General features: G+C 55.8%; 1 protein-coding gene across 2 annotated transcripts; it reads left to right on the top strand.

The window, feature by feature from the left end:
• The first annotated feature begins 12,556 nt into the window (after positions 1-12,556).
• SLC29A4 (solute carrier family 29 member 4) lies at positions 12,557-16,929 on the top strand. 2 transcript variants are annotated; one of them, XM_065644960.1, is made up of 10 exons: positions 12,557-12,716; positions 13,416-13,547; positions 13,660-13,773; positions 13,891-13,982; positions 14,578-14,647; positions 15,022-15,287; positions 15,384-15,510; positions 15,748-15,935; positions 16,223-16,463; positions 16,539-16,929. In XM_065644960.1, exons 1-10 carry the CDS (start codon positions 12,557-12,559, stop codon positions 16,679-16,681), a joined length of 1,533 nt encoding a protein of 510 aa, XP_065501032.1. In that variant the 3' UTR covers positions 16,682-16,929. The 2 variants fall into 2 exon arrangements, with proteins under 2 accessions (XP_065501032.1, XP_065501030.1); XM_065644958.1 differs by having other exon boundaries at positions 13,854-13,982; positions 14,573-14,647.
• The last annotated feature ends 153 nt before the right edge of the window (positions 16,930-17,082 follow it).

Genomic DNA, 17,082 nt, shown 5'->3' with positions numbered 1-17,082 from the left:
TCTTCACTTTTAGGCCTGATCTTCCACAGGTGAGTTGGAGATCCCATATTCACTGTATTTGTGTCTTCCGAGTGCTGTAGTGTGCTCCTACTTCTGAGCCGCAGACAGACTGAGTCGCTGTGCCCTGCTTGGTTCACTCTCAAGTAGAAGCTGGAAGCCAGTTAAAGTATCTGTGTCTTTGTAGCTGAGAAAATCATCTTAGAGAGCAAAAGTATTGATTTTCTGGAGTTAGTGCCCAGCATGGAGCTAAGTAGGGTGGAGCAAGTGGTTTTTGGTCCCCACTGACAGTGTATTTGTGGGTGGTGACACTAGTTTGTCTGAAGTTCATTGCGTGAAGATATAAACTTTTCCTCAGATAAAATATGACTAATATTTTCCTCTGATGGTCTTAGGCCCTCAGTAACCACCGTGCTGTGGTGTGCTACCAAAGTTAGAAGCCTTTCAGGTTCGGGTTTCATCTCAATGACACAAAGACTTGGTTTTGGTTTTATTTTTTTCTTAAATGTACCGGAAATGCTGTTTGCAGCCGCATCCTCACCTGAGTATGGAGCGCATGATTGCACTATTGTGCTCTGCGGATCAGGTGGTGTCCAGACATTTCTGTTCTTACGGTCCAACAGCCCTGGATTCCCCGCATAAGCCGAGGGGGCTCTAGTCCTGTGCTGTGGCCATGGGCTTGTAGTCGTACGATACGGGGACACCTCTACAGCCCCTTGGAAGGACAGGGTTCTGTGACTGTGTCTCTAGGTACAGACTGCACTTCTTGATAGCTTTCTTTTTTTAGCTCTGTAGGAGGTTGGGATAGAGAGAGACAACTGAAACAACCAAAGCTGGGGAACTGGAAGCACTTATAAACTTGGAATCCCAAACTCAGGTCTTAGATTGCAGTGGGATCTGTTCTCAGTGAGTACAGTAGGGAAGGAGCTGTTTCTCATGATGTGCAAATAGGTCACGAGTGCACGTACTCCACTGCTGCCTCGACATCTGTCTGTTTACTCTATTTTGTATTTTGAGTCCTGAGACAGAAAGCTTTTATCTGCTCCGGACTCTTCATATGTCACTGTTTCCAAAATACAAGTGACAGATAGAAATCTAGCGGTTGAAAGGCTGGGCCTGGCAGAGGAGGAGGAAGTAAAAAGCATAAAGAGATTAGTCTCTTCTGAGACCCTGTTCAGCAAGACACTGGTGCGAGTGCTCCCTCTGGGATCAGATGTGTGCACGCACCTTGCTGCTTCAGGTCCGATGTGAGTTTCTTGGGCCTGTTTCTACAGAGGGTTGGGGGCAGAGGTGGTGCCTTTTCAAGTCTGCCCGAATCCAAATAAATATCTGAGAAGCCTCTTAATACAGGGACAGCTGTCTCCACAAAGGAAAGGTGCATCTGACCTGTGTGCGAGAGTAAAAAAAGGAGGAACGAACTGAGGAGCCACCAGCTCGGTGAGCAGAGTAGCATGGAGCCCTGAGAAGCCGATCAGCAGAGTGCTCGTTGTTACAACCTGTGCTGGGCTTTCTTGGCTCTAATAATGGCGTTAGCATCAAAGCAACATGCAGTAGGACAGTAGAAATTCTTTCCTTGTGGGTCGCTGAGCTATTCGGTGTTATCGCTTGTATGCGCAGATGCTCTGCTGCTGTTGGCAGAGCAACAGGAGTCTTTGTCCAAAGCATCGGTGGGAATTAATCACTGCAGAGGTTTGGGAAGTTTTCTTCTGTGCTCCAGCTCTCCTGGCTAACAGTTGCCTTGATTTTTAACCAGTTAACATCTGGGAGCAGGGCAGAGTGTCTTCTCCAAATGTGCAGAGCCAGCCTTTGTTTTTCTGGAATCTGTGCTGCACCATTAAAGGCTTGCAATGAAGAAAGCGTCACTCCGACTGTAAATAAATCCTTTCCAATTCCAGCTGCACAACCAAAGGAATTCAGCAGATTCCTATTTTTCTAACCATACCATGCCTTCATTTTAACACACTTCAAATTGGCGAATCTCATCTTACACTGCCTTGAGAATAACAGAGAAGAAGTTTCTACTCTAACTTGCGAATAGCTGCAGTTGTGCTCGTTACACGTCTCGGTGCTGTGGCTTTGACCCTGCGGCTGCAGTGATCTGTAGCCGGACTCCTGCTGCGCTGCCCTTGCATGTGTCCAACTCATTTCTCAGGAGCGGTGAGTCGTTCCCGAGCCTGTACCTCTGGGTTTCACTGGGGCATCAGCTCAACCCTTTCTCTCCTTGGATCTATTTGCTCTTGTGTTTGCCTCCTCACCGGGACAAAACCTGCATCCCGCCGTGCTCACTGTTTGATATCTTGTCTCGATAAGTGGAAAAATCTGTCTAACATTCCACCTCACCAAGTGTCTGGCTCTCACTGCTAGCCCATCGCTCTTTGTAATTTTATAACTGCCTAAGGAATTAAATCTGTGTTGTGATAAGTATTTTGTGTCTTCTTCCTTTTGTTTGCTGCTTGGAGATGGGGCTGGGTAAGATGAGGGTGACGTGAGGTGCGTTCTGTGCTCTGTGCCCCAAACCAGAACGCCGGCAGTGATGGTCGCGGTCCTCGCTGTGCTTTGTAACCTCTCAAAAGACACTGTCAGCTCGGGTTTTGCAGGGTTGGGTGGGGAAGCCGAGTTCCTCCTGGCACATTTTGCTTGCAAATGTAATTTTCCCTCTTGTTCCTCCTTAAAGCTCTTCTCAAGGGACTCACACTTGTGTTTTTCTCCTGCTCCTCAGCTGAGCTCTGATAACTTCCTTTATTCTCTCTTTTATGGGTTGCAGCTGAAGCAGGGCTTCCAAATACTGCACTCACTGTCACTCCAAGCTTGTTCCTTCTCACCTTCAAGCCCAGGAGGAAGATCTGGAGTGAGCCCATGTGGATGGGCGTGAGGAGGCATCTCCTGCTTCTGTGTGTATCCTTCCTTTTGCGAAGCCACAAAAACCACTCTGGGGTGGAGGAGAGGAGAAAAAGCTTTTCTGCTCTCACTAGCAGCGATGGAGCGTGTGGCAATGAGAGTCTCCTTGTTCTCCTGTGTGACTGCTGCATTGCAAGGCCTGGGATGTGAAGCTAAAGGTGTCTCCTTTCCTGTTGTAGCTCTGGAGGACAATGTTGTCCTGCCGCTGCTGTTCGTGCACCTCCGTTTGCTTCAGGCGAGATCAGCTGTGTTAGCTCAGCTGGACGTTTCTAAACTTCGTTCAGCTGCTGGTGACATTTCCCGTCTTCTGCTGAGAGCAAACTGAAGAGCTGAGAGAAGCTGCGGGTGGATTCGGTAAGTGGCAGCAACTTCCAGCTGCGGTGGTGATGCCAACACCTCCGCTGTCACCCACGGCCCCAATGGATGCGGCCATCCAGACCCACTGATGATCCGGGAGATCCGACTGCCCCTCTGCTCCTGCCCTAGGAGAGCAAAGCAGAGGATCCTCCAGTAAGAGTGGGGAAAATAGCAAATAGCGGGTGAAACCCATGAACTAGGCAGCTGTGGTTGTGTTTGGATGGGCAGTCTCATGTCTGTCTGCTGTTTCTGAGTCTGGCCCGTTAAGCTGGTGTTTGCTCTCACCAACTGAGGAAAAAGCTCCTCGGGAAGGCGAAGGGCTCTTGGCTGCTGCGTGTGCCACAAGCCTCATGTGTGGGAAAGTGCTGGGAGGCTGGAGAAGGAGCTTTTTTGCAGCCGTGCTGGGCTGGGGGGGATGGTGGTGGGGCCAGGCACAGCGGAGCGGTGGTGGTTTCAGCTGTGTCTTCAAGCTGGGGAGATTCCTGCCCCTGGACCACTACAATACCATGTTCTCCTGAGCAAACTCTATTGCAGCTTTTGAAACTGGGCCTGCAAATTGAGTCCCGGTAGGAGGGGGAAAAAGGTCTGGGCTTCACCTGCCCCCACCGCCTCTGCTGTTGGCTGAATTGTGGGTCTGGTCTGGTCTGTAGGGAAACACTCTGGGTCTCTGCTCCAGGTGCCTCAGGGGGGCCCTTCAGCCCCCCCATACTTGCTCTGTATGGGCAACAAGCACAGTGAAACCGCAGAGAGCTGCTCTTCTCACCCAAAAACAATTTTGGAAAATGAAAGGAGGGAGGCAGAGCACGGAGCTGTTATCTCGCTCTTTTTTAAGGTGTCAGATAGGAAACAGCCTTTCATCTCTCCCAGGGCGAGAGGCAATTTGCATTTCAAGAGGTCAGGACGTAGCTACTTCTTTTTACCATCTGAAATGAGTTTATATAGTCTGTTTGGAAATAAAACAATGCAGGCGCGGAAAGATGGCCTTGGCAGGCTCAAATGAACTAACTGCTCCTGTCACCCCTGGTTTCCCTGGTTGCCACTGGAGGATGCTGAGTCGAGGCGGTACCAGCACCACCAGAGGTGCAACCAGTGCGAAACTGGCTGGGCTAAGGGTGACAGAGGTGCCCTCTGGGAACCTGGGGGGGCTTTGCACCCCGCTGCCATGCCCCAGCTTGGCTCCAGAGCGGGTGCTGCAGCCGGAATAACTCAATAACCATCTCCCCGCTTGCTGCCAGCTCCCGCGCTCGCCCAGGAGCATCAGCCCGGCCCCGGGAATCCAATTCTGCTTAATAAAAAGCCTCTGGCAGCCCCGAGCTTGGCTGAGGTTTGCTGGGCGCTGCTCGCTTTGTTTTCTCAGCTGCCGCCTCTGCCCTCCCCGAGCTCACCGCTGCCGCTTATTTATATTGGAGTTTGCATTAGCAGATGCACTCTGGGATATTCAATTACCTGTAAAGAGCTGTAGCCACGCAAACCTTTGCTGGAGCAATCAAGGGGTTGGGTTTTGTTTGGTTTTTATTTTTTTCCTTGGTTTTGGCTCTTGTTTGTGTGTTGGGTTTTTGTTCGGTTGGTTTTTTTCACGTGCTTTTAAGGGTAGGGGTGGGTAAAGTGGTGGAGTAAAAAGCGTAAGAAAGAAAGAAAGAATCCTGTTTGTGAAATGGCTGGGTAGAAAAAATGATCTCTGGGAAGAAAGCAGCTCCCAGGGCTATTTTTAGCTCTTCTGTTTCTTTTTCTCATCTCCCCCCCGCTTCCCCAGCGCACACTGTGGGTTTGGTGCATGTCAGTCCTGCTGCTCTCCCTCACCTCTCGAGTGCCGGGTGACGCTTTTTATTTATTTTATTTTTGTATCTTATTTATAGCATAGAAGCAGGGGGAAGGGCGGTGGGAGAGGCTGCGCAGGCATCGCCCTCGGACCTGGCTGGGAAAACTGGGGGGTGAGGGGGCAGGGGGGCGTCCCCCCTTTCCCAGGCATCCCTCCCTACCCGGGATCCTCCCATCTCATCCCATCCCTCCTGGATGGTGCTGCTGCCCCAGGACCATCTCCCACCAGCCCCCTGCTCCGAGCAAACGTCCGCGTGGGCTCCCATCTTTGTGCTTTTATGGAAGAAATACATAATTCTTTTATTATTCAATTAGGAATTTAACACGCAATCAGGTGATCGCTTTAAGAGGATTTCCTATAAGGCAGGATTTGAATAACTGTTCTATGAGTAATATATTCCCTTAACTGGTTTATTCCTTTATCAGATTTTTTTTTTCCCCCTAAGCACTTTAATGCATTTACTCTCCCATTGTCAACACTTTTCTCTGCGCTCTTCCTCCCTTCCCAAGCTTATGCAAATCCCCCGTAAGGCGTTTAACGCGCCGTGTGTGTCAATAGCGCTGAAATCCTTGCGACAGCATTAGGCTCCTTGCATGCCCCGACTGATTAAGAGGGGTGGTGGGGCCAGCCTGGCCCCCCAAGTCCCCTTTCAGCCCTCGCTGTGGGGCCGGGGAAGGGGCCCCCAGGCTGAGAGCTGCATTTTTCTAGAGAAAAGGCTGGAGCTGAAAGTGGCTCTTTTCTTTCTGCAGCGCGAAATGTGAATAGGGAGCGCGGGGCCGACCTGTCTACTGCTGTTTGCTGCCTTGTCGGTCGGCTTTGGGGGTGCGTGGAGGTGATAAACTGGTGGGAGAAGCATCTGTGGGTGGAATGTGAGCAGAGGAGGAAGCAGAGGGTGGCAAAATAACCCACGAGCCAGTATCAGCATCAATTTGCTTGCACATCTCTTGCCCATATGCACAGGGTGCATCACCCCGGGTGCTCACCCGTCCCCTGGAGCCCTGTGGGAACAGCTCTGTGCATTGCTGGCAGGAAAAGCGGGTTTGGTGGTTTTTTTTCCGTCACAAATTGCGCCAATTGCCAGGTGTGGGAGAAGCCTGGAGCATTGGCTCTGGGGGATGCAGGTATCCTGCTCGCCTTGGTGGAGCGTTCACTCTGGAACCTACAGACAACCACTTGGACACTGGAGAAATGAGTGTGGGGAGGAGGGCAGGATGTGGTAGCGTGATGGGAACTGGTGAAGGGGTTGTGTTGCCTGTAACTCATGGTTTTCCCATCGCAAGAGGGGCTCAGGCTTTGTGGCTGCTGGTGAGGCCCTTTCTGAGCTCAGCATGGTGGGGAGAATAAAAAAATAAGGGTGGCTGTCACCATTTTCTCATTCCAAAGAAAAATGTCTCAACCTGGGTCTTAAAATATCCTGGTGAGTGGGAGCAAGCTGAACCAGCCCTTCCCGGCCCTCGTTTTCTCTGTGCCCACCGCTGATTGTCTCCTTTTTTTATCCCATCCTGCCTGCGAGTGCAGCAATTATGCAAAGTTGCAATCAAGGAGCTGAATTAGCAGCTCATCTTGGATTAATTAGTGATGGATGCAAATCTATTCCAACAAAGAAGGAGGGGGTGAAGAATGCAAAGGCTGTGGGTATCCTCTCTGGGTTTCTCCAGCTCTCCCAGGCTGGTTTGGCTGATTTGGGGGTGGGAGAGATGCACAGAGTCACCCTTGCAGGAAAATTGAGGCATCTGTGTGGAAGAGGTTGGTCCTTGGCCTCAGGATGAAAGCTGGGCACTCAGAATCTGATGTCCTCATCTCTACCTCAGCCCCTGCATCTCCCCAGAGCCCTTAAATCCAGTTAATCCCTGTGGCCTCCAGTGCTGAGCTCCTGCCAGCACCGGGGGCTTCTGTTCACCTGCAATAGGATTGTGACAAACCACTTGCATTGAACAAATTCCCCAGCTACTCCCTCTTTCTTGCAGGCCCCGATAATCCCCCGAGTGTGACTCCAGCCAAGCAACAACCTCCCTGTTTAATCCGCATGGTCTCTATGCGAAGCCAGCGCTGCAGAGGATGCTGCTGGTGCTGGCACGGGATGCTTGGGCAGCATTGTGAGCAGACCCCGGGGAAGGATGCAAAGGCTGCGATGCTGTTTAAAAGGAGTTTTCCAAGAGGGAATTGCAGGCTTGGGATCGGCTTCCCCTTCCCGTGAAGTATAGAGATGGATGCACAGTGATCCCGGGTGCACTGAGCACCAGGGTTGGGGGGACCCAGATGTTTCATCCCTTTGCTGGGTCCCCAAAGCTCAGTGATCCCAGGTACAGCATCACCCACTGCAGCTGGTGCAGAGGAGACATGGTATAGGGCATGGAAAGCCCAGGGTACTCTGGCAGGGTGAGCACAGTTTGGGTAAGGAGCTGTTTTGCCACTTCTTAACCAAGGGACAGCTTGTGGCTGTGCCCACCGGCATGGGGACAGCAGGGACGGTCTCTTCCTGGAGTCCCCAAGGGTTTAAAACTGTGGGTTTTTTTCAGTGTGGTTGGATACGAACATCTGAAAAGTCTCTCCTTCCTCTCACCTCTGCAACAGCAATGATTAATAAACTGTGACTCCGCTGAAAGGGCAAGAAAAAACCCCCACAATGCAGGAGATTTCTGGACACCGTCCTAATCTGACATCTCTGAGCTAAATGAAGCAGCAGCATCTTATTCCACCCAGCGGGATTAATCAGCGTTCGACCAGGCTCCGGGAAAGTGAGGTAAGGCTCTGAGCAGCGCAGAGCCGTGGTGAGGCAGCCGCAGGGTGTTAGCTGGTTCAGGGAGCCGAGCAAATCCCCCCTTGTAATCCAGCAAACGCTGCTGGGATGCACCCGCTTGTGCCGGGAGCCGTGGAATAGCAGGGAAAGGCAGGAAAAGGGGAGAAGGCAAAAACACCTCCAAAAAGCTGTGATTCGGGCAAGGGATGCTCTATGGTCCATGGCGTTGGATGTGAGGGTGCAGAGAGAGGGCCCGGGATGGGGCTGTGCGTGCGGGATGTCCCTCCTGCCATGGGGACTGGGGTATCTGGACTGGCTTCATCCCATTGCGCTCGGAGCATCGCGCCTGGCAGGTTTTCCTGGCTGGTAAAGTGGGTCAAGCAGAAACCCAAGGAGCATCCGAGCTCACCAACTGTGAGCCAGCTGCATCAAAGCTGAATTATTCAGGGCCAGCTTAAAAGATTGAAGAGCCCAGCAAGATTCAGGGAGAGCCCAGCTCATGGGACTTCCCCCCCCCGTCCCTGTTGGGCAGAGGCGGCTCAGCCTGCCCATGCTTGGGGGCACCTAAACCCCATTGCCAACACAAGACTCTGGCTCTTCAAGAGGGTGGATGATGTTTCCCCATTTGGCATGGGGAAAGCAGAGAGAAAGCCCTGGGAGAAGTTGACCCTGATGGATTAATCTCCCTGTGGTCACCCATAGCCTCCCTGAACCATAGCAGTGTCCTCTGGTACCCCAGCATGGGCCCCTTGCACCCACAGCAGAAATAGCAGAAAGGGAACCCCTTTGTCCCCCGAAATTGGGATCAAGAGATCGTGTGATTTTTAGACAGCATGGTAAAAGTCATAGGCTTGTTATTTGCTATGAGGTGTTTGGCTGCAGCATCTTCCTGCAGCTCAGGGAGCACCAAGTGCACTTGGGAGCCGAGATGCTCCGCTGAGCTCAGTCACTTTTACAGGACAACCCCCCGGCTCTGTAACCGGGGCTTCGGGATGGGGAGAACCAGCTCCTGAGGAGAATCCCTGCAGAAAGCGGTGAGTAACGCTGCCTGGCAAGTGCCAAGACAGTGGCACTTCGCTGGCAAGCCGGGAAAAGGCGAGCACATATATGCTTCAGCCCGTCCTGCTGTTTTTATAAAACACTCGCAGTGTCTGGGTGCCAACCAGGGAATTCCTGCCACAGCCACCCTATTTTCTTAAATTTCCAAGGTACCTGGAAAGGGGTGATGGGGTCTGGTGTAGGGTGAGGGGATGTACCCCAGGAGGAGTGAGGTGTTTTGTGATTTCGTATAGTGCCTTGTTGTAAACCTAGCCAAAAAAAGCAGCCTGAAAAAATTCCCCCCTTGCACTAGCGCACTGAGCTTTGCGGGTGCTCAGCTAAGGGGAAGCGGGGAGCTGAGCCCCTGGCTCTGGGCAGAGCTCAGCGCAGCAGTCTGGTTTGCTCTGAGCCAAATTCTGGCTATTCCAGCCAAGGAGAAAAGATGGAAATTTCCACATGGCCTGTTTTCCTCCCTGCAATGAATTTGTGGGAGCCCCTTTGCTCAGCCCGGCAGAAGGGCGGCTGAAGAGGCGCAGCCAGTTTTCTCTCTAATTTCCTCCGGTGTGAGCAGCAGCAGCAGCGCATCCCCCCAGCCCTGCACACTGATTTATCCAAGGCAGCGTTTATTGACTGCAAGGAGATTGTAATTCACAGCCTGGCACGCTGCAGCCACGGATGGTACCTCTCCCCTTCCCACTGCCGCCATCGCCATCCTCCCACCCCCGGGGGGAAAAAGCACAGCAAGGGCTGGTCCCCCAGGGCTGTCACCTGGTTTGGTGGGAGGGGGCACCTGCTGTGTGTCCCCTGCTCATTCTTTGATGTTCCTGTGAGAAAACCTGACAGCGTCAGCTCCCTGTTATATCTCCTGCAGCCTCGGCCAGCCCGCCCAGCTCGGGAGGGGTGGGGGCACTGCCTGGAGCACTTTCCTTGGGGGGACACGATTTCCCCACCGCCCCATGCTGTTCGATCCTTTCCTTTTCTGCTTCCACTCCCTGGTTATGCTGAGGAGCAGAGAACGCCCCAACTTGTTTCCCCAAAAAGCTGGGGGGATTGCTGCATTCTGGTAGATGGAGCTGTCATCCATCCATCTGTCCTGTCCATCCATCTCTTCTTCCGTCTGTCCGTCCATCCATGGGACAGCTCATGCTAACCCCATTGACCCCTCTTTGGCCAAAACTGTTTGCAGAATGGGCAGGACCTTGTCCCTGCAAAGCTCATGTCCCCAGTGACATTCCCAGGGATTTCATCTTAATTAATATCTCTTTGCAATTAGCTCCAGGCCTCTGAAACCCCTCATAGGCGGTACCTATAGACAGGGCTATCCATGTGCTCTGTTCATTGGAAAAACCTTTCCTGCGGCCCCCGGGGGAGGCTCGGGGAGCCCCCTCTCCCGGTGCGCACCCCCGGGAGGGGGCGGAGGAGGAGTGAAGGGAGGCGGGAGGACGCGGTGGGGCGGGCGGCAGCGCCGGGGCCGCGTCTGCTCCTCGCTCGCAGCCGCCGCTCTCGCTCCGGCCTCGCCCCGGCTCCGTGTCCCCCCCGCTCCCCCGGCGGAGGCTCCGCCGCGGCGGGGCCGGGGCCCGGCGGGCGCTGAGCGGGGCGGGCGCAGCGCGGATGCCGCAGAACCGCCGCGGCGGAGCCAGGTAAGAGCCGCCGCCGACCTGTTGGGCACGGTCGGGACCGCGGGGGGCGAGGTGGCTCCCCCGACCCCCCCACTGCCCTCCCCGGCTCCCCAGCGTCCTCCCCCGGGCGCGGCCGGGCTGGGTTTCCTCCTCTCTCCCTCCTGCAAGATGCTTCTCCTTCACCCCCAGGACCGGGGTTATTAAATTCCTCTCTGTTTATTGCAACTTCGCTGCTCGCCAAGATGTCGGGGGCCCTTTTGCCAGAGCAAAAATCGTTTATCGGCGCTGACGGGAGGGGTCTGCGGTGCGCGGGGGTCACTCGGCACTGGGGTGCAGCGGGGATGGGGTCCCCCGCTCTGCCCAGCCCTGCGGGTGCCCTGTCCCCGGGTGAGACCTCGCAGCCCTGGCCATGGTGGAGGACCCCCCCCCTGTAATTTCCACCCTGTGGCCACAGGGACAGCAAGGCCTGAGTCTCCTCCCACATCGACAGGTGTAAATCCAAAGGGAGGGAAAAATGTGGCTCGGGGGTGCTCGGAGCAGGCGAGGCAGATGGGTGCTGGAGTACTGGTCCAGCACCAGAGCCGTGCAGCACATCTCGCTCTGCTCCCAGCTCCACGGCATCAAGAAGTTTGGGACATGGTAGGTACGGGGTGTTTCCAGACATACTCTCCAGCTGGGATCTCTGCTGCAGAAAAAAACCCTGCAACAGGCTTTCCCAGCATCCTGGGAGATGCTTCCCACTGGGTTTTATTGCCTGGAGTAGCATCAGGCACAGGAGGATGCTCGGTGGAGGGGATCACAGCCAGCTCCTCTGTGACTGACGGGATGGAGCGGTGTCCCCAGCTGAAACGTGCTCTGCTGGCTTGTTTTGCCCGTGGTGCTCTGGGATGAGGGGTCGTGGTGCAGGACCCCAGCCTGGTCCTGTCCAGGCCTCTGCACAACCTCAGGGCCGTGGCAGCACTGCTCAGTGCCCCCAGTCCCTGCGGCGAGCAGATACATTTTAGGCTCTAGGATTCTGTTTGCAGGGGCCGTGGGCACCATATTTGCCCCCCACCCAGGGGTCCCCCAGCATCCGACCCATCCTGGCAGCCAGGGAGATGCTGGGAAGCCTCTCTGCTCCTACAAACACTACATCTGGCAGGGAGACCAGAGAAATCACTGTAATTGATTTTTCTTCCCTTGCCTGCCTCAGCCTGCTGCCTTGGAGGCGATTTGCCTCCCCTTGGCCGGTGGGGTGGTTGGTGGGCGGTGGGCACAGAGGCAGGCTGGCATCTAGCGACTGGTGCCGGTAATACTGAGTGACCCCTCCCCAGGGCCTGGGATGGGATGGCCCTAGAGGCTTGAATCATGTTTTGGGTGGCTCTGGTGGGGTTGCTGGAGGATGCCAGGTGTTTTGGGAGCTCAGTTTGGGATGCATTTGGCATGGCACCTCTCGGCTGCGCTCTGGGGTCTCTCTGGCAGCTCCTAGAGCATCTCCCTGCTGTGCCACGGCCCCTTGGAGAAGCAGATCCAAAATGTTTGCCTTAAAAGCTGGGTAGCATCCCACCCTCTCCCAAAAAGGCTGCAGGAGTGTGTCTGCCCAGGCCGGTGGTTTTGTCCCAGCTCCAGGCAGCAGAGATGCTGAAAAAAGGGCATAAACCAGAGTAAGCGTGTGCTGCCTGCAGAGAGCAAGGGCTTCCCGAGGCAGCCGGGATCTTCCTCCATCAGTGGTTTTCACCCATTAATTTCTCTAATTGCTTTTGGAAAGCGCGGTGGCATTTGGCATTGGTAGCATTGCGGTGAGGTGTTGAGCAGGGCTGGGGTGAGTGCTGTGCCATGGAGGGGGTTCCCACGGACGCCCCGATCACCACTCACCACCCAAAACTCCTGCCCAGTGGGTCAGGGAATCCCACTCTCCTCCAGGAAAACATCTTTCCAGGTGGAAACACAGGAGCCGCAGTGGTACGGTGGGGTGACAAAGGCTCAGGGCCAACCACATGCCATCCATCCCTTGCAGACCCCTGGCATCACCCCCAGGGGACAATCCCCAGGGGGACACAGGGGCTGTGCCCTGGGGGTGTCACCGCTCTCCCTCCCAGGCCGACCACGATGGGCTCAGTGGGAGCCGAGCGCTTCAAGGAGCTGAGCCCCACGGGGACGCTGGAGGGGAACGTGGTGATGAGCTTCAGCTTTGACAGCTACCAGCTGGAGGAGGACGAGCTGCAGCGGGGCAGCCAGGCCAAGGGCGTCCTCACCTTCATGGAGCCGGGTGAGGGCAGATGCCACCCCAACCACAGCCGGGACCTGCGTTCCTGCTGCTTTCCCACCCATTTAGGAGCTTCCTGGGATGGGCTTAATAGCCACAAATGGCCTGAAATGCCATTAAAATGCCTAATGCCTTTTTTTTTTTTTTTTTTTTTTTTTTTTTTGGAGCTGTTTGTACCCACGTGAGGTGCACAGCATCCCGTGGCAGCAGGCTCTGCAGCTTGGCAAGGAGCTGAGGGTTCATGCCCCGGCTCTCCTGCCCAGCTCGCCCCAATCCTGCAGCTTCACCCTTTCCCATGCAGGGCTCAGGGATGCTCCTGCTCCCGGGATTTCCCCCAGCCCTCTTCTGCATCCCAGGGTATCCTTGTCCACCTCCAGCCCCTCCTGTGCCTTGGCTTTGCTGATTACCTGCACTGCCTGGCTCTCAGGTTGTTCGGCTGCTGTCAAAACTCATCATCCCCCAAATCCCGGGTGTCTTCCTGCCTCCTGCATCTTGTTGAAATGCTTTTATTTAGGGAAGAAGTTTCTTGGTGCTGGGGCTATTTATTTGTGAGAGCTGTGGGGTGCTGGTGACCCCTTAATGTGCCATGAAGGATGTGGGACCACTACCCATCGCCTCACAGCTGGGGTCTGCTGCAGGTCCCATGGGTGCAGCAGTGCCACTGTCATGACTTTTTCCATTTTCTTCCACCTTTTGGGGCAGTTTCTGAGGATCCTGAGCCCCAGGATCGCTACCATGGGATTTACTTCGCCATGCTGCTGGCCGGGGTGGGATTTCTTCTGCCGTACAACAGCTTTATCACCGATGTGGACTACCTGCACCACAAATACCCAGGTAGGTCTCCAGCAGCTGCAGCACCTCCCAGCCACCCCAAACCTGGGGAGACCTTGGCCACACTTCCAGGGGAGCCGCTCCCCCACCACCCCCATCACCTGCCTCTTCGCAGGGACCTCCATTGTCTTTGACATGAGCCTCACCTACATCCTGGTGGCCTTGGTGGCCGTCATCCTCAACAACGCGCTGGTGGAGCTGCTGAGCTTGCACACCCGGATCTCTGTGGGTGAGTGGGGGTCCCCACGCCCATTGGCAGTGCTGGCCCCACGCTGGCCCCCACCATCCACCTCCATCTCCCATCTGCAGGTTATCTCTTCGCCCTGGGGCCTCTACTCTTCGTCAGCATCTGCGACGTCTGGCTGGAGCTCTTCACCCGCAGGCAAGCCTACGCCATCAACCTGGTGGCCGTCGGGGTGGTGGCCTTTGGCTGCACAGGTATGTGGGACAGCGGCTGCGCTGGGGCAAGAACAACCCTCAGATGGGGGTGGGAAAACAGCCCCATCCCCAGGAGCTGCAGTCTCTTGGGTCAACCTCCTGTTCCCACCACTAGATGAGATGTGTAGATGAGGCTCTCAGGGACATGGGTTAGTGCCAGGGTTGGGTTAACGGTTGGACTCCACGATCTTGAGAGTGTCTTCCAACCAAAATGATTCAATGATTTTTATAAGCTGACCCTTGTGTCCCTGCTCCATCCCCTCCACCTCCATCCAGACACTGCGGGATCGGCCAGAGGCACCAGCACCAAAGCGTGCATTGATCCCCAACACCACCAATCTGGGCCACCATGGTGGCTTCCCAAACCCCTGCACTTGGTGGCCACTCCTGGTGGGAACAGCCATGGTGGGGCATCCAGGGAGGGCAAAAAGCCCCCCGACTTTTGGGGCAAGAAGGCTTTGGATGCTGCACTGGCTGTTCAGGAAGGGTGCAGCTCCCGGGTGGGTCCCCACCAGGGTTTATTGTCCCCACCCGGCATTTCGGCTGCAGCAATAATCCCTCCTTCTCCCCTTGGCGCGTCTCTCCTGAAGTGCAGCAATCCAGCTTCTACGGCTACACGGGGCTGCTGCCCAAGCGCTACACGCAGGGCGTGATGACGGGCGAGAGTAAGTACCTGCATCTGCGTCCATGTTCAGCTGTGTGGGACCCCCGGCGGGGGGGACCCTCCTCTAGTGTCACCCGTGGCCCTGGCGAGTCACACCCATGGCCCTGCTGTCCTGGCAGATCAGGGACACCCCTGGGTGCTCCCCAGCAAACCAGGGCTTTTAATGGTTTGTAAATCACTTGTGAGACCCAGTGGGACATGTCGAGCTGGGGGTGGGGGTGTCTGCAAGGAGCTGGCTCCACTGCCCCCCCCAAAAATCACTGTTTGTAGCTACTCCACACCTGGAGGCATCACCACATGGTAGGGGGCTGCTGGGGGTCCCCAGGCCATGGGGCTCGGCAGGACCCGGTGCCAACAGCTCTCCTGTGCCACCAGGCACCGCCGGGGTCATCATCTCACTCAGCCGCATCTTCACCAAGCTGCTGCTGTCAGACGAGAAGGAGAACACGGTCATCTTCTTCTTCATCTCCATCAGCATGGAGCTGACGTGCTTCATCCTCCACCTCCTGGTGAAGCGCACCCGCTTCGTCCGCTACCACACCGCCTGCTCCCGCAAGGGTGACCCCGAGGCCCGGGGGGCCGGTGACCGTGGGACGGGTTACCGCGTCCACCACGACGTCACTGCCGAGGATGTCCACTTTGTAAGCCAAGGGTGGGTTTCCTTGATGCCCCCTGGCGTCTCTCTCCCCACTGGAGCTCAATGCTGGTGTCTGTTCTGCTCCATGCAGGAGAACCAGTCCCGGGGACGGCCGAGCTCCCCCCGGGGCAGCCCTGGCCCCGAAGCTGAGTTGGCTGGTAGTGGCACCTACATGCGCTTTGATGTCCCTCGGCCCAAAATCAAAAGGAGCTGGCCCAGCTTCAGAGGTGCGTGGTGGGCTCAGGGAAGGGAGTGGGGTGAGACAATTTTGCAGCATTTTATGGGGCAGAGGGAGCGATCGGTGGCCTGGGGCTTTGAGGAAGGGGCATCCCCTTCTCAATGCACCTAAAAACATGGGGCAGTCACACCTTTGGAAGCCACCTTTGGGTGTGCAGGCAAGACTTTGGGGCCCTGCAAGGGTGGGCTCTGGGTTCTGGCTGAACCGTGCTGCCTGTCCCTGCCAGACATGCTGCTCCACCGCTACGTCGTGTCCCGGCTCATCTGGGCCTACATGCTCTCCATCGCCATGACCTACTTCATCACGCTGTGCCTCTTTCCCGGCCTGGAGTCGGAGATCCACAACTGCACGCTGGGGGAATGGCTCCCCATCCTCATCATGGCCATCTTCAACCTCTCTGACTTTGTCGGCAAGGTAGGAGAGAGGCCAACACCAACGTGGGAAGGGGTAATGTATCCCCCTCCACCCCTGCCTCCTGGTTTTGTGTCCTCTTTCAAAGCCACTTGGCTTCGCAAAGGGTCCTCTCCACCCCATGGATATCTAACCAGCGTGAGGTTGCTCACTGGCACGGCCAAACTTGAGCTCCTGCAGCAGATGGCCTTTCCACCATCTTGTTTTCTGCTTGCTGCCGCATTTCGGGCACCACGTTGCCCTCCCCAGCCTCCTCACTTCTCCAGCATGGTCTCTGCCCCTTGCTGCAGATCCTGGCTGCCCTGCCCTACGACTGGAGAGGGACCCACCTTCTCATCTACTCCTGCCTCCGCGTGGTCTTCATCCCCCTCTTCATCATGTGTGTCTACCCCAACGGGAGGCCCACCTTCGGCCACCCTGCCTGGCCCTGCATCTTCTCCCTCCTCATGGGCATCACCAACGGCTACTTCGGCAGCGTCCCCATGATCCTGGCCGCCGGGAAAGTGAGCCCCGAGCAGCGGGAACTGGCAGGTAGGACCAACCCCTCCCAGGGACCCAAACGTGGGGTGGCCAGAGCACCCTGACGCCCCTTGTCCCTTCCCGCAGGGAACACCATGACCGTGTCCTACATGACGGGCTTAACGCTGGGCTCGGCCGTGGCATATTTTGCCTACAGTCTCACCAGTACATCCCACAGTACCTGTTTCTACACCGAAATCTCCAACGGCTCCTTTACATCAGGGTACTGAGTCCCGGGGTGGGGTGATGGGGACAGGATGGGACCTGCTTCCCACCACGGTCCCCATCACCCCACTTGGCCCATGTCCCTCCTTGGGACGGGGGCCTGGAGCCAGAAAGCTGCCCCAGGATGGATAAGGACTGGCATCCCAATGACCGGGGCATTCCAAAACAGCCTGTACTGCCTAGCCAGGGCCATTTCTTGGGGTGACATTCCTCCCTACCCCAGGGGACAGTCCCTTTGCCCTTGGGGGGCTTGCCCATCAGTGATGTGCAGCTCTCTGGTGGAGGCAAGGGGAGGTTCTTCTGTTTGAGTCAAGCCATTGCCAGGAGGAAGAAAAATACTGCCAAATCCCAAAGGGAACGGGAGCAGCGCTGGGGAGGAGGGTGAGGAAGAGGAGCAAGAGCAGAA

Source organism: Caloenas nicobarica, chromosome 14, assembly GCF_036013445.1.
Source record: "Caloenas nicobarica isolate bCalNic1 chromosome 14, bCalNic1.hap1, whole genome shotgun sequence".
NCBI lineage: Eukaryota > Metazoa > Chordata > Aves > Columbiformes > Columbidae > Caloenas > Caloenas nicobarica.
This window is presented reverse-complemented; position numbering and strand designations above follow the sequence as displayed.

Coding starts and splice junctions, on each gene's coding strand:
- SLC29A4 (XM_065644958.1), top strand. CDS start 12,557: ATGGGCTCAGTGGGAGCCGAGCGCTTCAAGGAGCTGAGCCCCACGGGG. Junction 13,774..13,853: donor GCACACCCGGATCTCTGTGG/GTGAGTGGGGGT, acceptor TCCCATCTGCAG/GTTATCTCTTCGCCCTGGGG. Junction 15,511..15,747: donor GAGCTGGCCCAGCTTCAGAG/GTGCGTGGTGGG, acceptor TGTCCCTGCCAG/ACATGCTGCTCCACCGCTAC.